At 39.4% G+C, this 23,138-nt stretch overlaps 1 protein-coding gene across 2 annotated transcripts; it reads left to right on the forward strand.

Moving 5' to 3' along the window:
- Positions 1-1,538: 1,538 nt before the first annotated feature.
- INTS8 (integrator complex subunit 8) lies at positions 1,539-23,009 on the forward strand. Of its 2 annotated transcripts, XM_009086965.4 has the most exons (27): positions 1,539-1,752; positions 2,993-3,167; positions 5,052-5,192; positions 5,618-5,689; positions 6,854-6,905; positions 7,133-7,315; positions 7,867-7,974; positions 8,594-8,749; positions 9,286-9,386; positions 9,713-9,854; positions 11,648-11,718; positions 11,850-12,025; positions 12,888-13,021; positions 13,629-13,739; positions 14,408-14,609; positions 15,164-15,285; positions 16,297-16,481; positions 17,925-17,958; positions 18,603-18,659; positions 18,745-18,806; positions 19,457-19,575; positions 20,732-20,835; positions 21,505-21,555; positions 22,182-22,255; positions 22,332-22,396; positions 22,491-22,534; positions 22,797-23,009. In XM_009086965.4, exons 1-27 carry the CDS (start codon positions 1,623-1,625, stop codon positions 22,911-22,913), a joined length of 2,988 nt encoding a protein of 995 aa, XP_009085213.1. In that variant the 5' UTR covers positions 1,539-1,622; the 3' UTR covers positions 22,914-23,009. The 2 variants fall into 2 exon arrangements, with proteins under 2 accessions (XP_009085213.1, XP_018767637.1); XM_018912092.3 differs by lacking the exons at positions 21,505-21,555; positions 22,182-22,255; positions 22,332-22,396; positions 22,491-22,534; positions 22,797-23,009 and adding an exon at positions 21,073-21,493.
- Positions 23,010-23,138: the final 129 nt, after the last annotated feature.

Genomic DNA, 23,138 nt, shown 5'->3' on the forward strand with positions numbered 1-23,138 from the left:
CCAATTAATGAAATAGATAAAAGCTTCTGCTAGTCAACCTGCTTCTCCCCAGGACATGTATGTTCTAAGAACAGGGATACCTGAAAAGCTTCAGAACCAGATTCTGGCTAGTTGCAGTTGAGAGAGTAGCACAGTTGCACATGGACTGTCATGCAAATACTGACACCTTAATAACACTGGAAGCTGTTACTGGAGGATGGACATGGAGCGAGTCCAGAGGAGGGCCATGAAGTTGATAAGAGGACTGGAGCATCCCTGCTATGAAGACAGGCTGAGAAAGTTGGAGCTGTTCAGCCTGGAGAAGGTTGTGTGGAGACCTCATAGCAGCCTTTCAGTATCTGAAGCGAGCCTACAGAAAAGATGGAGGGGGATTCTTTGTCAGGAACTCTAGTGATAGCACAAGGAAGAGTTAATACAAATGGAAAGAGGGGAAATTTAGGTTAACTGTTAGGAAAAAATTCTTAACTGTGTGCATAAAAGCCACGTTATGAAAAGCCAATGTCCATAAAGGAGGCAGAGGAGTCCTGCAAATTTATTCTAATAAAGGGAGAGAGTTAACTAGGCCAATCCCCCACAGGGTCTCTCTTGAGGTTTTGGAGGATGCAGCCTCCTTTTATCCTAAACTCCCGACCACATGTTGTCCTCTTCATTTTCACATTGGCTGAGGTACTAGGAATGTACAGCCCTCCCAAACCACCTACCACATATTCCCCCCAAAAACTTGTATTATCGTTTTACCCTAAAGTTTGGGAGTTCTGACTGTCTAGGTTCTGTGGATACACCAAAAGTTCAGACCATCTGGGCTCTGCAATAGTCTTTGCACAGATGCATTTCTCCTAATACCCTAAAGTTCAGGAATTCAAAATGTCTGGTCAAAACGCCTGGGTTCTGTCACAAACCCATGCAGCCTGATGTTCCTAGAAACCCATTTCAAAGACAGTAACACCCATTTCTCCTAAATCTCCTAAATAATCTTCTGATCGAATAATTTGTAAAGACATTAGACATCTTTCCTATCGGCTGTGAGGATAGTGAAACACTGGAACAGGTTGTCCAGGGAGGTTGTGGATGTCCCAACCCTGGAAGTGTTCAAGGTCAGGCTAGATGGGGCTCTGAGCAACCTGGTCTGGTGGGAGGTGTCTGTCCACGGCAGGAGTGGTTGTGTCTCGGTGATCCTTAAGCTCCGTTCCAACCCCTTAACGTTCTAGGATTCCATGATTTAAATTTGCCCCCATGGATCAAGGTCCTAATTTCTTTATCCTTTCATGGACAGGAGCATGGAGAGCGAGCCATTTATCGGCCTGAGGGCTCACAGGGAGCACTGCGGGGACACGACCGCAGTGGACGCAAAGGCAGAGGGACGGCTGCGGGGATAGGCAAGGGATATGCACCGAACTAGTGACTCCGGAAAGAAAACCACCGATTCCATAAGGGAGCCAGGCTGCTCAGCCGACAGGCCCGCCCCTCAGGGCCGCCCCACGGGCGCCACGCTCACCGCGCCGCTGTGGGCGGGCTCTGCGCGGGCCGCCTCCGAGGGGGCGCGGCCGGCGGCCATCTTGTGCAGCCGTCGGTGGCTGCGGTGGTGAGTGGTCTCGTGAGGGCTTCTCTGCCAAGCGGCCGGCATGAGCGCGGAGGCGGCGGATCGGGAAGCCGCCACCTCCAGCCGGCCATGCACGCCGCCGCAGACATCGTGGTTCGAGTTCGTGCTGGAGGAGGCGCTGCTGGAGCAGCACCTGCAGAAGCCCTCTCCCGGTGCGTGCTCTGCTGGCCGCCGCCTCCCCGCGGCCTCGGATTCGGCCCGGCCCCGCTCCCCGGCCCCTCCTGGGTCAGGCCCGTTCCGGGGGCTGTGAGCCGTCAGTGCGGGGGCTCTGCTGGAGAGCGGGGGACAGAGGGAGCCGGGCGCTGCCCGCGGCCGTGCGGCGGCATTTACCGCCGGCAGTAACGCGGTTTTTCTCATTTCGCTATATCTTTCTTATTTAGTAACTCCATTTCTCTGTCTTTCTTTTCTGGTAGATCGCTTTGTCTTTCGGGTATGCGAATGTTGTGTGCGGAAGTGTAGTTTGTTAGTTCGGTGGGAAGTGCTGCTTGTGCACATCGTTGCAGGTGGCAGCTGGTTGTCTGCCATTGGAGTCCTGTTAGTGGCAGGAGCTGAAGTCCTTCGGAAGGTTCAGTGCTGAAATTGCTCTCTGGACCAGGAATAAATAGAAATCTTGTCTGATGTATTAAAAGAAAGTGGCCATATTTAAAACTACCTGATCTTTCGACAGTCGTAAGTGGTAGTCATCTTTTTCAGCGCCCGAGTTCTGCGAGGAGTTGGAGGGAACAGGAAAACCTGGGCCAGTGTTGCCTCTACAGAAAGTCAATTTAAGTGTGATCTATCTTAGATCTTCGCTTAGATTTTATACTCTGCTTTGTAATGAATTAAGTAATTTGGTAATACTTGCTTTATGTTTCACAAAGTTCAGTGAGAGTGTAATAGCTATGGTTTGGCCTCTTGTTTTCAGCAGCTGAAAGGTATTGGCTATCTTATTGTCAGGGAGAGATTGGGTGGTTTTTTTGATGCTGCTTTTTGACCAATCTGAACGTATTTTCTAAATGTATTCAGAAGTACCAGCAATTGCTTGTAGTGTATTTTATGTGCAGAGGATAATTATAAGTAGATGTATCGTTTTTATATCTTGTCATTTCATTAGGCAGATTTATTTTCAGTAGATGCAAGTATCAAAACATAATTAATACAAAATAGTGAAAATAAATAAAAGTGCGAGAGTGTGGTTACCACGGTCAAGTGAACTTTAATGTTAAACAAAGATGTGTTGATAGTCTGATTTCAGTCAGCACATGCAGGACACCATTTGGGATTAGAATCTACCAGGTAACAATGTCAGCACTATAACACCAAGGATAAAAGAACTGTGTTCATAGCTGGGGAAAAAAAATTAATTTCTGGGCTTATAAAGAATTTGAGGAGTAGCTGTGGTTTTTTTTGCAGACCCGCCACCTGTGCAGCTGATTGTTCAGTTCTTGGAACAAGCTTCAAAACCATCAGTGAATGAACAGAACCAAGTCCAGCCACCACCTGATAACAAAAGAAACCGCATTCTAAAACTTCTTGCTCTCAAAGTTGCTGCTCATCTGAAGTGGGATTTGGATGTATTAGAAAAAAGGTACAGTCTCTATATCTTCATGCTAAGTTTACTAAATTGAAGTGGCTTGATATTTTTATTTTAAAAAATGGAAATCTGTCTTACTCCCTTTTGGGTGTGATAATTGAAATATAGTTTTAGCTGTAAGTTAAAAAACAGTTTTGATAAAGGCAGTGTGTCTGAACAAATCAACAGTGTTTAGAGTGGAAAAACAGCATGTCTTAGACTATAAGATATCTACATGTATGCTTCATAAAGATGAATTGGAGGTTATATTTTCTTCAGTGACAAAACTAGTGTGAGTTTCCTCATTCTGACATGCTTGAAATTGGAGTTCTTGCTCCAGTGTTGTTGATGTGAATAACTCCATGTATCTCTGAACTAGGTCACTGAAATGACTGTGGTTGAAATAGACAGACCCCAGGATCTTTCCTTTGGAAGTTTCAGCTGAAAAATCGTCTGATGAGCTAGAACAGTCGAGACCTACTTCACTTTGGCAGTGCTGTGCATGTTAGGGAGCTGCACTTCACAGAATCACAGGATGGGTACGGTTGGAAAGAGCCCCAGTGGGTCATCTGATCCAACCTCCCTACTCTAGCAGGGTCATCCCAAAACACATGGCACAGGATTGTATCCAAGTGATTCTTGTTTACACTTGGCTTCCTGTTTGCACTTAGGTAATGGCAGAAGTTCCTTATTCATTCACACGAGTCTCTTGCCTCCTTTATCTGTAATTTTTATGTAAAATCTTAAGGAGACAATAATTGCCCTGATTCTAACTTGCATGGAATTGTAGAATCATTTAGGCTGGAAAGGAGTTTTAAGATCATTGAGGCCAACTGTTAATGTGATACTGCTAAGCCATGTCCCTAAGTGCCACATCTGCATATTATTTAAGTACCTTCAGGGTATGATGGTGACTCAACCCCTTCTCTGGGCAGCCTGTTCCATTGGCTGACCACCCATTTGGTGAAAAACTTTTCCAAAAATTCAATCTAAACCTCCCCTGGCACAATTTGAGGCCATTCCCTTTCATCCTGTCACTTGCCTGGGAGAAGAGACTGACCACCCACTTGCTACATCCTCCTCTTGAGGAGTTGTAGAGGGTGATAAGGTCCCCTCTGAGCCTTTTTTTCTTCTGGCTAAACACTCCCAGTTCCCTCAGTCACTGCTTGTAGAATGCTTCTGATTGAACACAAGACCTAAAATTTGTTAAACAGAAATCCTGGCTTTAGCTGCTAAAAGTGTAGTTTCACTGGTTGTTTTCAATACTTGTTGCAAAGCATGCAAATTTTTCAGAAGATCAAAGGTACTTTGGCAGTAATCTAATCTCAGATCTAATTTCAAATAAGGTCTAAATTAGTAATAGTATTTTAGTTGTGTTAAATTATCCCACAAAAGCTTGGAGCAGTGCAGTCCAGCCTACATGTCTTCTCATTTTATTAAAGAGAGTCCTGTCCCAGCTAATGTATCTTGTACTTACCACTATTCAAAAAGTTCCTAGTCTTAACTTCACTTTATGTGAGTGAAATTTCATTTGTGATGGAAATAGGATTGCTTACTTTGAAGGAGTATGATCTGGGGCTGCTTTGAAAGAACTTCTTTTTGGCTGGGTCGTGCTGTTACAGGTGACTGGATTATTCTGGTATGGTGCCTCTGTGGTGCAGAGTAGCAGTTCAGCTGTCAGGACAGTTGAACTACTGCTTGGGCCCATCCTCTTGGGCTTAATTTATGCAGTTTATACTGGTAACTGCTTTACATACCTGATCTCAAGTGCTGAATAAGTATTGAATAGTACTTAACAGTATTCAGTAACCAGTTCTGAATAGTAGTGTACATTGTTTAACATTCCATATGTAGATTTACTCTGTGAAGTATCTGATTCTGTCTTTTATTTTTTAATAGCTTGTCTGTTCCTGTATTGAACATGCTATTGAATGAACTTCTGTGTATCAGCAAAGTTCCCCCAGGAACTAAACATGTGGATGTAGATCTGTCCAGCTTACCCCCAACCACTGCAATGGCAATACTACTCTACAACAGATGGTAAACTACTACATGGCAATAATATAAAATCATTATGGAACAAAGCAGTGCTTTCTTCTATTTGTATAATTGTATGTAGAAGGAGAAAGAATCCTAAAGTACTAATAAGTGTTGTGATCTGTTGCTAGGTTATGGTAAAGGAGCTGAGTCTGAAAAGCTATTCTAGAGCTGGTTTTCTTCCCTAAAAAAATAGTCAAGATAATGATTTGAACTCTCTCCTTATAAATATAAAAATCTTCATCTTTCAGCTTTTTATGGACATAAGAGCATTTCTTAGCTGCTACATGTGCTCTTGAGTAAAGGATGTATTCTAATGGTATAATGTTTCTGAAATGGTAAACTGCTGTTATCAAGAGGCCTGTAATCTGCTTATTACACTTCTGAGGCTAATACCATTCTTTGCTTGATTTTTTTCCCCTGTGTAGGGCCATAAGGACCATCGTTCAAAGTAGTTTTCCTGTAAAGCAAGTGAAGCCTGGTCCACCTCAGTTAAATGTGTAAGTTACAGATATAATTAATTTGGATGTCGTAGGTATTTTGTAATCAGGAATGTAATTTCTTAGTGAATTAAATTATGTTAATAACATACAGTTTCTTAAAATGTCTGGTTGTTACATGGAAAACTTGGATTTATTTCAAGTATATTCTCACTTTCCTGTCATATACTGGAAATTTCCAGATACATATGATGCATATGTTCATATACTTGTCTGTTGTTCCACTCTGTCAGTGTTATAATCTCTGTGACTTTGTCATGGCATGTAAAATCATGAGAGGAATAGAGATGACAATTTGCCGTGGCAGAATGTTTATGCTTTAGTTTAGATGGGGTACATTTGTTGCATCCTTTACTTTCAGTAGCTTGCTTAATATGCCTGTTTTATTACAACAGTTGGAAGCATTGTGTATGATAACCTTAGAAATAGTGAAGTATTTGCTTCATTAGGCAACAATTTGTAATTTAAAATCAATTTTGCTTTTTGCCTTCTAGAAACTGTGAGGCTTTAGTACCAACTTGTCCATGACTTTTATGTTACAGATTTCTCCAAAAGTTTGAAGTATCTAAGTGGTGCTTTTCATATGCATAATGTTAAGTTTACACTTAAGCATTATACCATACTTGTTTGACAGTCTGTTAAATATGTTGATTAAACATACTCTTCTTCCTCCTCCTTGATTTACTATAGATCTTATATTTTCCTATATGTATCAGAGTCTGATCCTGAATAAAAAAAAAATCAGTGTGAGAAAATAATTGGAAAATACTTTTAATTTTTACATAAACATGTGAACATGCTTCTGCCCCTGACATATTTGAGAAGATTTAAATGTTGAAGCTTTGAGACTTGATGCTATGGAAGCTTTCTTCATTATTGTTTTGCTATTGAATTGGTATTAGCAATCTGATGTTAAAAAAGGCAATGATAACTTTGCAGCTTTTTGTTTTACTGTACCACATTCTCATACAAAGCTATCTTTTAATTATAAAGTTCTGTATTTCAGATATAGATAGATAAGAGCAGTCAGTGGTCCTGCATTTTGATGTTCAAAATAGAGTTAAGCAAAACCAAGCATGAATGAATTTTTGTGATCTAGAACATGAAATAAAGTGCACATCTACCTTATAACTGAACTCTTGACCTCTTGTGTCTAACTTGCAGTATGAATCATATTCAGCAAGAAAAGGAGCTAACTGAAAATATTTTGAAAGTGGTGAGACTCTTTTCCCTTCTTATTTTTGCTCAAATTTACATGTAAATATAAATGTCTTTATTGTACAAGAAATAAAAAAGCCAATTCTACCTTATGTAGAATTTTTTAAAGGACTTTTTTAAAAACTATCCTTTTACTGAACTGTTAAAAATGTAGCATTAACTTAAACCCAGAGTTAAACTCAAGACCAAAAGGTTAATTCTTTTAATGTATTTGAACTATTACAGTTGAAGGAGCAGGCTACTGATTCCATCCTGGTCCTGGAAGGAGCACTTAAATTAAACAAAGATCTTTATGTCCATACTATAAGAACTCTGGATTTATTGGCCATGGAACCTGGTATGGTGAATGGAGAAACAGAGAGTTCCACAGCTGGACTGAAAATCAGTGCAGAGGAGATACAGTGCCAGGTAGTTCACAATTTGTACTAAAGCTTTCAGTTTATATCTGTTTCTTTAGAAAAAGTGTTAAGTAATATTTTTGAGGTAAATCACAGATTTTTCTATTAATGTTCCCTGTGTTGCTTTCAGTTTGGGGGTTTTTTTGTTTGTCTGTTGGTTTCTTTTGTAACGCAATAAAATAATACTGGCTTCATTTTTACATTAATAGAACTTTTTTTTAATCATTGTAACTATTGTTACTTCCCACTAACCTCTCACTTTTGCCCTGTCAATCCCCTGAAATAACCCATTATATGACAGGGACAGCTTATTGCATTGCTTTCAGTGATTATAGAGAAATAATTCTTTAATTTTGTAATGCTTGTGCAGAATTACTCAGACTGAGATTGCAGTTAAAGGGGGAGCAATTGAAGTATGTGGGGTAAGGTGTGCACTGTATGTTGTTAAATGAGATAAAAGTAGGAGTAGTTTAAGGTACATGCAACATTTGAGCTGAAATACTTAATCTTGACTTGGAACATGATGTCCAAGACTGTGTTTGATATCAGTGCTATTTGCAGGTGTGCTATGATTTGGGTGCAATCTATTTCCAACAAGGATCTACAAATGCAGCTGTTCATGAAAAGGCTAAGGAAAAGTTTTTCAAAACAAAGGAGTTGATTGCAAAGGTAAGAAGTGTTCTTTTAGCATATGCATTCAACTGTTTTATAAAAAAAAACCTTGTCTAAATTATTGCTTCCTTCTTTAGCAGTTTAGTAACTCTTAATGGTACATAAAGTTAAAAAAAAAAAACTTCCTGAAGTTTTGAGAGTATTTTTTTTCATGTTGTGCCTAGTTTGAAATTGTATTAATTGGTTGCAGTAATGAATAGTCTTTTACACAAATTATATTGATGCAGAAATTCCATCTCCAGTGCTAATACTAAGTTGACTGAACAGCACATCCTGTGTCAGTGGTGATGATGTGTTTTTGAGGAAGGTAACCATACAACACTTCCTGTTTTTATTGTTAATCTAACTTTCCTCGGAAATCAGATTGTCTATGTTCTAATATTTTAAAAAACTACATCTTAATTTATAAGTACAGTAGGCTTCCTTTTTTATTTTACTTCATATTCATATTTCCAAAACTTCAGAATTCCAGTTTTTATTTAAATGAGGTGTGTACGTGTACATTCTTTTGATCTTTTGCTGTTATTTGGGGAAATTGTGAGTCTCTGTTTCTGAATTAAGCATATCTTTCATAATTCTTTGGCTACTAAGATTTGCTGTAACTCTTTCTTTTCAGAATGGCTCATCATCGCTTCATTTTACCATAGATGAAGAACGGTTAGCTGGATATTGTCAAGCTTGTGAAGTTCTCACCTCATCTTCTGATGATGCATCTCAACAGGCAACTCCATACAGTAAAATCCACAGCTGTATGAAATCTGGCAAATATCAGGTACAATGCCTAAACAAACCCATGTATATTTGAGGGGGATTTTTATAATTCTTTGTGGAGGTTTCTACTTGAACTGGTATGGATTTTAAGAAATGTTAAATGCCAGTTTAACCATTTACATACTGTTTTAAATCCTGTTTGTTTAGGAATATAACATAATCTGGTTGATATTAGATTAAAATATCTTGGGTTCCCTACAATGTTAAATAATTCCTGCCAGCTGAGATAAGGGCTTTTCAGGTAATTCTTTGGGTATTGAAAATTATTCTTTCAGTGAATTCTCAGGTTCTAATTCCTTGGGTTTCAGAGACTGTTGCTACTTAGATATGCAAGTTTATTTGGGTTTTTTTTTTCTTTGATTTTTCTGATAATAAAGAACTTCTTTTGTTACTTGATTCCTTTTTGATCAATTAATTTTAGTATTAAATATGGATGTGAGATGCTTCTCTTAGTTTCCTTATTTTTACCAGATAAAATAATTTTCTGTCTGGTTGTTTTGCATTATGCATTGACTATTCCAGCTGTTTTTGTTGCAGGACTTAGTGAAGATATTCCTTGAAGATAACCTAACACTCAGTTTACCTGAACAGTTCAGACAATCAGTGCTGAGAGAACTCTTCCAAAAAGCTCAGCAAGGGTGAGACATTGATCATTTTTTAATGTCCAGTGATGATGAAGAGCAATTTTCATTAGTTATGTTTTTGGTGGAAAGTATGTAAAATCCTTTAACAAAAAACTACTTACACGCAAAAAATAGCAGCCTTCATTTCTGTTAGCAATAGTCTAAATTATATTTTACATCACACCACAGCTCCTTGGTTGTATCGCACTGTGGCCATATATGGAAAAAATGTCATGAACATTAACAGTTACCTGATTTTTTAAAAATTTTTTCCACCTGCTGTGATACCACTCTTCATGTGTCAGAGCTGTCCTGTGATCTTCAGTTTTGTGTTCATGCAGGAATGACGCTCTGGACGAAGTCTGTTTCAAAGTCTGTGTGTGCAACACAGTCTGCGATGTATTACAAGGTCGAATAATTGATATTCAGTTTTGTCAACTGTTCCTGAAACCCAGCAAAGAGAAAATAGACTTCCTTCTTGAGGTAAAACATTAATCTGAAATTGCAAGTGAAAATGGTATTTAGTGAGAGATTTCTTTCCCTGTGCAACTATTATTATTGCAAGTGATGCTCTGCTTTCTGAAGCAGAGAAAGGTAACTTCTCAAACATTATTCAACTTGTTTGCACTTAGTACAGCTCCACTCAGTGATCAGTTCTGCATCTGTTGTTCATAGCTCTGTTTCCATCTGTCAGGGAGGATCCAGTGGTGAGCTGTTGATTCAGCTTGTATTTTAAATCACAGCTATTCCTGACACTGTTAAATTATGTAGCAATATTGCTGAATATTTGTTTTAGTGGAACAAAGAATCAAATTCTCCAAGACAGACAGAATGAGTAGAAAAAGTACCTGTGGAAGGAGGACCACCTTTCCCTTACCAGCTTTGATGTAGAAGTTAGCATGTGGTAAAGTGATCCTGAGTTACTGTTATGTGTGAGACCTACACTGTTACCCTTAGTGAAACTTTTTAGGAAACTGAGTATTGCTTAAGCTAAAGTTAATAATTTTATTGCTTTGCTGTTATTTTAAAGTCTTTTATTAATTTGAGCCTAGTTCTTTTGCTTGTCAGTTCAAGTATGTGGCAAAAATTATTTGACAGTGCTCTCTGCTGCAGAGCAAGTCAAAGCTTACATCAACTGCTCATACTGGAACTGAAATGTACTTTGAAAAAAATTATTGCAAGCTGATAAATTCAGCTGTCTAGTTATTTTTCAACTTCTGGTTTTAAAAAAACCCCAACTCCCCAAATGATAAGTGAATCTTATCATTTTGCACTTAGAAATACTTCATTTTTAAACTCACGTGCTAAATGAACTTGTGTGGCAGTCGGTGTCAGTGCTTCTGTGTACCAGAGCAGTAGGAAAAAGGAATGTGGATTATGTCTGACAGAAGATGACAGCTGTCTGAAACATCCTATCTTGTGTACAGGTTGAAGGAAACTGATCCATATGTGATGGTAATAGCTTTTATCAGGTTTACAGAGACAGTCTTATTTCACACAGTTGTACTGACATTTCTGCATCAAGCTTTGTCAGTCCAATCTTATCTTACTTTTTTGGCTTACAAGAAACCCTTGAGAGCTGGTCTCATCTCTACAATTAGAGTAACTCAGTCATGACAAGGTTACACAGAGCAAAACAGAAATACTGGTTTGATTCCAGATGAATTAGGGTAACTACCCAGCAATGCTGCACTTGGTTCCCATCCAACAGCACTTGAGCAGATTCAAAAATTACTCTACAAAGTAAAAACAACAGACAGGCCAAAAGAGTTGGAATTGTTTAGTGTGGAGAAGCAAAGGCTCCAAAGGGATCTTGGAGCACCTTCAAGTTCCTAAAGGGAACTAGAAGAAAGCTGTTTTGCATTTTGTTGTGGTACAGGACAAGGGTAATAGGTTTAAACTCAAAATGGCAGATTAAATATTAGGAAGAAATCCTTTACAGTGAGGATGGTGAAATGCATGAACAGGTTGCCCAGAGAAGCTGTGGATGCTCCATCCCTGGAAGTGTTCAAGGCCAGGCTGCATGGGGCTTTGAGCAACCTGGTCTAGTGAAAGGTGTCCCTGCCCAGGGCAGGGCTTTAAGAACTGGATGATATTTAAGGTCTCTTCCAAGCAAAACTATTCCATGATTCTGTAACTTTGTTGCCTTGCTTGAAATAGAGGCTTACTGGCTGTTACTACTTGTGAGACAGAAAGCTGGTCAGTAGCACTGGCTGTAACTAAATATCATAAATGTGCAAGGGGGTTGCTTAGTTATTTTCTGTTTTCTCTTCCAGGTTTGTTCAGGGTCAATAAACTTGGAAAGTGCTTCTGAAGAATTGAAGAGAAGAATGGCAGCATTTCTCAAGTATGTACCCATATTAAGATAACATGAATTTGCAAGCAGTGTAATACAGCACAATAAATATTTCAAGAACTTATAACTGGAAAAATAAGAACTTTTTTCCTGCTTATGTACTAACATTTTTATTTGCTTAGAAACTTGTGTTTGGGCATGGAAGATCTTCAGTTTGTCTTCATGATATCATCTCATGAGCTTTTCATAAAACTGCTGAAAGATGATGAACGGAAGCTGCTTATTGACCAGATGCGGAAGAGATCTCCTCGAATCAATCTGTGCACAAAACCTGTGACTTCTTTTTATGATATCCCAGGTAACTTTCACAGCATTTTCATTAACTTACGAGCAGACAGTGCCCTGTTTCCATCATGAAAACTTTGAGGTTACGAAGTGCAGGTCTGTTCTCAAAAAAGTTTAGAATGTTTTTAGAGAGAGTACTTCCTGTTGTTAGTTGGTGCGTGTCCTGCTTGTTCAAGAAGGTGGCTGTTACTTGCTTGTATCTCAAGTGAGTGTAATAGATAAGCTCAAATTAATGTGTCCTCGGTGATAGAGTGAGAGAGTATGGCACTGGGTTGAACAAAATGTGGCTGTGGGAGCTGTTCCCAGAAAGGGAACCCTGCCTCTGGACTTAAGTACATTAATGATGACGTGGCCATGTGGTAAGCGGGACCATTAGTGGCATCCGAATGAAATTTTTAACCTACCAAAGTAAACCACAGATCTTTTCAACCAGTTAAATTCCCTGGTACAGCTGGCTGGCTGTGCAGCTGCACAGGTCAAGGCTAACAGGAGGTGCCAGGTGGTGGCTGGAGCTGGAAAGGCCTTAACTTTTCTGCTCTGATGCAGTCCTGCAGTAACTTTAGCTAGTTAAGACAGTGTGTATTTTCACTAGACCAGTATAGAACACCCTTAATGAAGATCTTGAATCTATTGTTTTGCTGCAGCAAGAGTGCCCAGAGCTGTTGGAGTGAGGAAGGGGACTTGCAAGTGCCCCTTTAGGTCAGGGTGAAGGTAGCACAGGGTTTGTCAAAGGGCCCAAAAGAATGGCTGGACCCATGAAAGTATGATATATCTGCTGTTCTTACCATGTTCTGATTGAAATGTTATATACTAAAGAATTGGAAGTATCTACATTGAGAAGAAATGTGCTGAAGACCTGGTTGCTTTACTTCCAGCTTCAGCAAGTGTCAATATTGGCCAGCTTGAACATCAGCTCATACTGTCAGTGGATCCTTGGAGGATTCGCCAGATCTTGATCGAGTTGCATGGTATGACCTCAGAACGCCAATTCTGGACAATTTCTAATAAGGTAACTTAGTTCATGTGCTCACAAGAGACTATAATTCAAGGACTGGTTAGGTATCATACTGCAGTGACCAACAAACATTTCCTCATAGATCCTCAGGGTGTCTTATCTTTTCCCTCTTTGCATAGTAGTGGATTAATAAGAATGATGATATATATCTAAACTCACATTCTATGTGAAAAGTATTACAACAAAACCTATAACCTTTTTTTAAGGAATTACTGGCTGTATCACAAGCTTTCCTTATGAGAAAAGATGTTCTCATAGCTTGTGCTTTGAGTGTTCTGTCTAGATAGCAATATTGTTTCAGCTTAAATTTCTCACTGTCATTAGAAGGTGGAAGCAGGGGAGAGGAAGACTTTGTTTAAATGAAGATTCCTTGTCTTTTTTTTGTTCCTCCCCTTAATTATTGCATATTCAGAGTGTGAGCGATGGGTACTTGGGCGTTTTTATTGTATTTCTAAATGAGCCATACATTATTTGTGATTGGATGTAAAGACAGGAATTGGCAGTCATTTTCAGTATTTGGGGTTTGTTTGTGTTCTTTCAAGCAGTGATGTGAATTCTAAAACTTGTTTCTGTGCAAATATCCTATGCATTTCTCTCCCAGTGGGAAGTACCAAATGTTTACGGCAGTGTTATTTTAGGAATCAAAGACAGTCTGACTAGAGATTTGGTCTACATCCTGATGGCAAAGGGATTACACTGCTGTGCCATTAAGGTGAGCAAGCCATATGAGCTTACTGGTTGGTTTGGACAATTGAATCTTAATGAAATGGAAATTTTTAAAGACCCTTTTTTAGAAAAAGAACTGAGAAATTTGGTGGTGGGGGAGGTGTTGTAACAAGTTCCATGTGTTGTGTAATGGATAAATATTTCTGTCCCTCAGACACAAGTTTCATCAGCAGAGCAAAGATAATGGCTTTCCAGTGAGTTGGGCCTGGAGATAATTTCATTCATATAAAGTTTTGATTATGTTGTTCTGGATCATGTGGCATCTACATACAGTGGTGATTTGATTTACTGAAATGAAGTGCTGTTCTTTTGAATAAGTGTTTTACATAAGGAAATTATTGGAATGCTGTTCTATTTTCCTTGTAATTGACAAATTTGCTAAGCTGCAGCTAAAACAGAATTGTACCAAGCATACCAGTAGTTGGTTCTAGCATGTTTTTGCTTAAACTCCTTGTTTTGTTTTCAAAAGATCTTGAACTCTTAATAGCAAGTCCAAAGGACTCATAAGTAGACGCTGTGAGATGCTTGAACAATGCTGATGCTAATGGATGCCAAGGCTGGTTCAGCCAAGATAGAGCTGAATGCACTTTAGCTTGTAGTATTTTCCCTTATGAATTCATTAGGAATCATTAATGCATGTAATTTTTATTGCAGGATTTTGTCCATGCAAAACAGCTTTTTGCTGCTTGCTTGGAGCTTGTGACAGAGTTCTCTCCAAAGCTCCGTCAGGTCATGCTGAATGAAATGCTGCTTTTGGACATTTACACTCACGAAGCTGGAGCTGGTGCTTCTGGAGAGCGTCCTCCTTCTGATCTTATAAGCAGAGTCCGAGGATATTTGGAAATGAGAGTACCTGGTAAGTACATTACTGTCTTTTTGAGGATGCAGTAAAGCACAAACCTTGAGAGAACGGGAAAAAATCCACAGCAAGATAAAATAACTTTGTATTGCAGGTTAACTGCTTAGGTATGTAAGTGAAAAAACAGTGACTTTGATGGTAGTTTTAGTAAGTCTTCAGAAGTTTCATTAGTTTTTGGAATTTGGAAGTGAGCATGATGCCTACCTGTTGCTAAACATTGACAGTTTCTATTCAGTGCCACTTAAAGGACTTGAACTGTATAAACATCTCTGCACTTCTGCCTGAAGGGTTTTGCCGGTTGTTTAAGGTTTCTCCTGGTTTCACAATTAGAGTGTAGCATTGTACTGTAGTGATTAGGTGAAACCCTTGTTGCTCCTAATTTCCAGATGTGAGGTCTCTCGTCGGGCTAAGCATCATATTTTCCTGTGATAGCTGTGGAACGAAAACAGCTGATTAGAGGAAATGGGATATGCTTATTTTTATACAACACCATTTTACAACACTCTTTTCTCAAAAATAAAAAGTTGAACAAAGAATCCCTTTCCTTTTAGATATTCCGCTTCGACAAGTTATAGCTGAAGAATGCGTTGCCTTCCTGTTAAACTGGTGTGAGAACGAGTATTTGACCATGCAAGTTCCATTACCTCTGGTTCAGACTAATCCTTATGTGAAGGTAACAAGTGCTCATTCTCAAGGCTTTCTCAGACTGTAATTGACTTTTTTGTTGAAGTATTTTCTACTTTTTAAAGCAAGTACCCTTCTGCTCAAGAGTGTGGGGCTTTGTGGCTGTAATGAATTAAGTATGGGGTAGAACATGGTAGGGCTAAGCAACAAACACGTTTAGCACTTGACAAAAAACATGGAAACTGTGCTGCAGGAACACGTGAAATCTTGGCCCTTGTTGGCTGCCAGCTAAGGTTGGTTCCATCAGGGGCATGTGGTTACCATCAGTGGCTGAAACGCTGCAGCACTTCCTAAAGGACTCTCCTCTTAGCTGGAATTCAGCTTAGGTTTATGTAGGAGGCATGAGTAGTGTGCAGATCTGTTTTCAAGTCGGGCTTCTTTTCTGTTCCTGAAATACTTGGGTTCCAAAGGCACTGTAAAAGTTCTGTTCTTTAACCCAACACCAGTGTCGAATTTTTGGAGACATTCAAGCCCCGCCTTCTTTGAAACTTTGTTTTCAAAATTGTTTTGCAGCAATGTTTCTACTTCACACTTAAGCCATGGAGCAGAAGGCAGGTTGTATTACAGGACAGGTTCATTTTTACCCTGCTCTGCTTACCTATGATACTTCCTAATTTCTGTTCTGAGGTTCAGCTTTTTTGTATAACATTGTGCCAGTTCCAGTTAAGATTAATTACTATATTGAGGTTAACTGAGTTCTAAAGAGCCAGTCTTTGTAAAATGGTATTTTATGAGGGTTAGATTTTATGTAAGTTTGTTTTCTGGAGCTTGTAATAATGAAATACACACCAAGGAAGCTAATAAATGGAAAAATGCTCTGTTTAATTCCTGTTTTCCAGCTTCTTCATCAGTGTTATCTGCTGCAAAATTTAGTCACATTCTTTTGTAGTTCATAATTTAAAATCACTTGCTTAGCCACTTTAAAGGCCAGTAATTCCTTTGCTGTAGATGATATGCAGAGAAGCCTTAGTTCCTGTATTTTTTCTGTTGCATTGCATAGCTGGGCCAGTTACTGGCTGCTACGTGCAAGGAACTGCCAGGTCCCAAAGAAAGTAGACGCACAGCTAAAGATCTCTGGGAGGTCGTTGTACAAATCTGCAGTGTATCCAACCAGCACAAACGTGGCAATGATGGAAGAGTGAGTTTGATAAAACACAGGGAGTCTACATTGGGTATTATGTACAGGTATGGTTTCTAAAATTATTTTTGAAGATGGCTTGAATGGTTTGTTTGATCCCTTGTTCTCATCAAAAATTGTCTGGATTCCACTACCAGAATGATGGCAGCAGCTAAAGATCTGAGTAAAAATCCTGTCCCCTGTGGGAGTTGGATATTAGTAGGGATGTGCTGACTTTGCTTTTCAGAGACAGAAGAGGAGTGTGTGGGAGGCAGCTCTCCATGCAGGAACTGACGTGTATATGGCTGTGCTCCCTTTATAACCAGTAAAGTCAATGGCATCTAGAGGGCAGTACAGCTGATGGGCTGGAGCTGTCTGCCCTGCAGCGAATAGAATTATTGTGTATCAGTTTTATACTTTTATAGCTGTATCAAGCACACAGCTCACAGCATGGGTATCTATACTTAGCTTTGTTTCTGAGTCTAAAGCTAAATGTTACTCAATCTTGAAATGAAATTTTAATTCAGCTAAACTCTGCAAAGAGTAAGAAAATCAAATTACTCTGGTCAAGAATCTTCTCTGTCAGACACCTTGGCAGCCTTAGCCTCAAATGACTGATTCAGGACTCTCTGATTTGTCCAGTGTTCTTGGCCTGTTCTGAAGTCTGAGCCTAAGTATAAGTTGTCAACTACGGTACAGTTTGGCTTGTGTGACTGTATTGAACAGCTTTCCACATTAAAGCCTTGGGAAAGGTGCCTCTGTCAAACCTCTGCCTGTGTCTTTGCCTTCCTTGAGCTAATCAGGTCAAGGTGTGCTAAAGGCCAGCTGCATTTGCTTACACTGCCGTGGGGCAGGTGTAGGGGTACCAACGTGCTATAGCTTCCAGTTGTGTACTCTGGCAAGGAAAAGGAGTACAGATGTACTCCAGGTTACTGTACCTTTCATCATCCCTCCAGGTGTACTCCAGGTTACTGAACCTTTCCTCATCCCTCTGATTCAAGCAAAAAGTGCAAGTAAAGGGCAGTGACTCTGTTGTTATTATGGAAAAGAAGTAGTGAAAACTTTTCCAAAGGTTGTCCTTGTCTGGATTGTCCTATGGTGACAATTTCTGATGTTCATTACAAGGAAACTGAAGTATGTTATAAGTGATCACTGTGTACCCTCTTCTGTAAGTGTGTAGGTCATTGTTGCAAACCTAGCTTGGGGAATTGCAGTACAGTTCAGTTGATTTCCCCTTTAGAGTTAGTGTTGACTTCTGTGATTTTCATGAATTTTATAGCTTGATAGAAGAACATACTTAACCTGTTTTTAGTGTAAAATTTGCTAGTATGTGTATTAAAAGTGAATGGGCTGGTTGAGCATTTTCATTTACATGCCCTACATTTGTAAACTTACAGGTGAAGGGGTATTTTAACAGGTGAAGAATTTGCTCTACTGACTCGTGTTTTAAGTGTGCATATATTCTTTATTTTGGATGATTACTTACATGGGTATTTGTGTCCCTAATTTAGGAGTGAATTGTTGTCCTTCATCAAAAAGCTTCGGGTAAGTCACAGTGGTGTTGAAAATATGTTTTTAATGAAAACATCCTTTTGGTGTAGTATTTTTCTGGACTTTGTGGTAAATTCCAGAAAATCTAACAGTTATATGGGTGTTTTGTATGGCTGAAAAACGTTTTGAGTTTGCTACACCTGACATACAGCAGTGTGGAATAGCTTGTAAAAAAATAACCCTGAATTCTGATGGAGATCTGTTTACATTGGGAGTGTATTTTATTGCAGCTGTCACGAAGCAAAGCATTCCTTTTGGAGGGAGACAGAAGCTGCTACATGCATCATACTAAGCAGCAGAAGTAAGAAGGAGAGAAATTGTTTATAGCTTCTGGGTTTGTAAATGCATAGAAAGTTGTAGTAAACCTAGCTTGTTAGGTAGTAATCACAGAAACAACATAAAGATGTGTGAAACAAAAGTAAAGTTTATATCCACGAGTTATTCAGGAAAATCTGAAGTAATTAAAAACTTCCTACGGAAATATTCTTGCAGTGTCGTTATGTTGCAGATCTCTTAACAAAATATTGTCCTCTTTCAATAGGAAACTATAATGAGTGCATAACTTCTTACATAGTTTTAAAGCTTAGGGAAGAAAGTAGAATTTTGTCAGTTCATGGGAATTTTTTTTTTCCCTACAGGAACCATTGGTTCTAACTACAATATTGTCCCTGTTTGTCAAACTTCATAATGTTCGGGTTAGTATACATCATCAAAGTCTTTCTTGGTTTTCTCGAATGTTTCTTCTTGTGATTTCTTCTCATACCATCTTTCTTCTCTTAGGAAGACATTGTGAATGATATTGCAGCAGAACACATTTCTATCTGGCCCTCATCTATCCCAAAGTAAGATGATGATTAAAAACACTTTTTTCAAAATACTGTATGTGATGGGTTTGGTCCCAGTTACTGTTAGTGTGGTTTCTCCATGTAAAGACATCACTGCCCCCATGCTGTCTCTGGGAAGGTTGGTTTGAGGACATGGAGAGTTTTGTTCCTAGTTAGATGGTCCTGAAGGAGATAGGGGAAAGAAGAAAGAGAAGAAAAAACGTAGTTTTTTAAATCTGTGTGCTTTAATGTACTATATATTCACTATATATGAATTATATAATACTTTAATATGAAATCACTAATATTTTTTGAGGTATGCTTGAATAATAGCCAAAATAGGAAGTGGCAAATGGTATGTATTGATTTATTCTGACTGGATTGAACAGTATTTCTCCATTGAAATTTAGAGGCTCTGTGGGCTCGGATCTCAGAATCTGGTTTAGTTCTGGCTTTTAGTTCAAGCCTGGGAAGGCTGTATTTGTTCAGTCAGATTTACTGTATTGTAACAACAGTAGTCTTGGTCAACACAAAATTCTTTCTGGAGTTAGCTATGCTTCACACTTGAAGCAAGGTGCTTTGGACTTCAACTAGATGGGAAAACAAGTTAGTAGTTAAAAAACCAAAGCAGTAAGTTAGGAATTATTTTTCTTTCTTTTTTCCTTTAGTCTTCAATCAGTGGACTTTGAAGCTGTAGCTATTACAGTAAAAGAGCTGGTCAGCTATGCCTTGACTATCAATGCAAACAACCACTTCTGGTTAATTATTCAGGCAGATATTTATTTTGGTAAGTGAAACCAGTGTGTCTGTTTAACGTGTGTTGCTGCTCTGAAATGTGTTTGACATAACCCTCCTTGCATTTCCTTTTATGAAAAGAAGTTTAAGTGATATATGAGGTTAAAATTTTCAGATGCAGTGGTGTAGGTGGATTTGTCTGGGAAGGTGTCTAAGCCCACAGATAGCCTGAGCTTCTGATAGGTCATGCAGACTTGCTTTTTAGGGTAAGGGAAACTTTTACAGTTACCCTTAACTTCACTCTTCTAGTGCAGTTGGTCCTTGAGTGGTGTAATTGTGCAAAACCATAGCACTTCAGTGTTTTATAAGTGAATGGAAAGTTGTGAACAGTGGTTGATTTTAAATGTGGAGATCAGCTTCAGTGGAGCACAAGATGAGCAGAGTGGAGAGGATCTGTATTTTATATAGGGAAGTATCAAGGGCTTGTAAATGAGGAAGGGTTTGTAAATGAGGGATAGCTACAGCTTTATAGCCCTTGGGGTAAGAGGAGGAGTCTTAATCCAGTGTTAAGTGCTGTCATGTTACATGTGGGAGAGTGATTCAGGGTTGTTAACCTGTTTTCCAGTATTTATTGCCTGTACAAAGTGCAGCAGCATCCCAGAAGGAGGACATTTATGTAGGGAGCCTCAAAGCTGGCATGTGAAAGAGCAGTGGTTGGAGCAATGGCAGTGGTCTGTGTTTCAGCAGCCATGGGCAAGCAGGCTGCTTCTGCCACAGAGCCCTGGGAGGCTGCTGCCTTCTCTGCAGCAGCTCAGGAAGGGCTTCCTGCGAGTGCAGTAGTGCTGAGCCATGAGTGCTGTTCTCTCACTCACACCAACCACTACCCCATGTGTGCTAAGCTCACTGAAGATAAACTTCAATCTAAGGTTGATGGATTCAAGACCAACTATCTGAAAAAATAAAAAGTAATCTCCAAAAGGCAAAATTTGTCTGTGGTGCTATTTTCCTGATTGTGTAGTTTTTCCATCTACCACTGTGTAACCACTTTGTGTGTCCATGCTTTTTAAACAATGAAACACAAGTCATTGTCCTAGTGGAATTCAGCTATGAGATACACATCAGAATAATTCTATAAGCAATTGATCTGAGTCTTAAATAACTGCTGTATTTACTGTTGAGACCTTATTTTGCTTTTTTTCCTTTGGCAGCAACTAATCAGTATTCAGCAGCCCTTCACTATTACCTACAGGCAGGAGCTGTATGCTCAGACTTCTTTAATAAGATGGTGCCACCAGATGTGTACACAGATCAGGTGAGCTTAAGTGGGATTTGCAAAAATCTCTCTTTGGATTCAGTCAGCAGCCTGCTTCTATGTAGAGACAAAACTGTCCAGCACACACACTTTCCTGTAGCATGTGAGGTGCTACATCTTGATGCTTTTAGGAACAGATGGCCTCACTGCTCCTTTTTCTTTTTTGGCTTGTTGCTTGAAAGCCATAGAAAACCCAAGACTTCTCCTTTGCTGAATCACAGAAGGCTTTTCTCTTAGTTCATAGAGCCTGCAGAGCTGTGTGCTGGGAAAGCACTGTGGGACAGCAGGGGAGTGGAGAGCAAATGGAGAAGCCCAGAGCACGATCGGTGTGTGGTGTGACCATCCCTGGCTCATCCCTGCAGAGCCACACATGCTGGGAAGGCAGGGGACAGACCTGCTCAGGACAGTCCAGCAGCCCTGCCTCACCAGCAGTGCTGCAGTGCTCACCTGAGCTCCAGCTGCTGAAAACATCTGGCTCCTACTGTGCTGAAAAATCTCTATAGTGATGAAGAGGGATGTGCTAAAGCCTGGGAGTTTCTAGGGGGTAGAAGAATGTAGATAGCTATTTAAGTGGTCCCTTGAATTAAAAAAGAAAACAATAATAAAAATTGCAGTTTGTGTTCCAAAACAAGCATTTTGGAATGTGTTTTGTTTTTAACCTTTTTGTAGGTGATAAAAAGAATGATCAAGTGTTGCTCTTTACTCAATTGTCACACCCAGGTAAGAGATGAAACATGGTATTAACTAAAACATTTGCTTATATTTATATAGGGGATAAATTTAAAAAAGACTGAATTCAACTTCCCTTGGAAATACAATCTACAGTAGAGTAAGCTTTGGTACCTTTGCTTCTAGGACAGTTATAGGATTAAAATTAATGAGTAAATAAACACATAATTGAAAATGTAAAAAGTAGTAGTCTGGGTGTGTTTTGTCCTACTTTCCTTCAATACAGACTTTTTTATTTTAAGAGAGAAGGTAGCAGTGGGGTGGTGTTGAAAACCTGGTCTTGTTTTTCATAACTCCAGGTGCTATTGCTGATCCATGGGGTCAGTCATTCTCTAAGAAATAACAAGGCTTGTACTGGGCTCTGCTTTAAAAGCTCTTAAATGCATTTGGAAACCTGGAAGCCAAGTCACTCCCTTCTGATCTGAGTCAATCCTCTTTTCTTGTAGCTGTTGCTACTGCCATGTCAGAATCATCTGTGTTCAGGTGCTCAGAACTTGCTTGCCCTGGAAACAAGGTCTAGATTAGGTCTAGAAAAGAGTGGAATGAAGAAGGCATTGCATGGAAGGTGTGTTTTGGGGAATTGAGGCTGTCAGAATCACTCAAGTCTTTCCTTACAGGTGGCTATTTTGTGCCAGTTCCTCAGAGAAGTAGACTATAAAACTGCTTTTAAGGCACTGCAGGAACAGAACAGGTAAATGTTACAACAAAGTTTATAGATGCCTAAACAGAGTATGTGACTCTGTCAGTTAACCTGCCTTGTCTTTCAGTCATGATGCCATGGATTCTTACTATGAATACATCTGGGATGTCACCATCTTGGAGTACTTGACATGTATCCTTTTGCTGGAATACCACACATACTGGATGTTGACAGATTAGAAAAAGTACATTACCTACCTAAGTGACTTTTCTTGACTCATCCTCAGATCTCCACCACAAAAGAGGCGAGACAGACAAGCGGCAGATAGCAGTAAGTTAACTCAGGGTGCTGGGATTTCTTTTGAGAGTCTTTCTGCCCCTGAAATCACCTCTGAAAAGGTGGTTTCAGTTCCAGTCTAAATTTTGTCACACAGTTCTTTTGTAAAGTTGTGGCTGAAGGGGTGGGGTGATGGGGCATACAGGAAATAAATGCAGAAGTAAATCACCCATGGAACTAGTGCTGAAAGTGCCTTGAAATGAAACAGCTCTACTGGAAGGCCTCATGCTGGTTGTGTCTCCTCTTTTGTTTCAAGATAAAAGCCATTGGCCAGACAGAGCTGAATGCCAGCAATCCTGAGGAAGTCCTACAGCTTGCTGCTCAAAGAAGGAAAAAGAAGTTTCTTCAAGCAATGGCAAAACTTTACTTTTAGGCTAATGCTGGAAGACTTACAAAATGTGTAGAAGTGAAAAAAAATCTTTCAAGACTTTATTATTTAAAAAAAAATCATTTAAATTTTTGTACAACATTTACAGTCTAGTATCTTTCTTCTTAGAAATAGATGAAATCTTACAATAAACCCCTTATTTTTACAACCTGTACAGAAGGCTGGAAGCAACTGCAGCTAGTTCCACAATGGCTTGTTTGAGAAGATATG

This window comes from Serinus canaria, chromosome 2 (genome assembly GCF_022539315.1).
Source record: "Serinus canaria isolate serCan28SL12 chromosome 2, serCan2020, whole genome shotgun sequence".
Classification (NCBI taxonomy): domain Eukaryota; kingdom Metazoa; phylum Chordata; class Aves; order Passeriformes; family Fringillidae; genus Serinus; species Serinus canaria.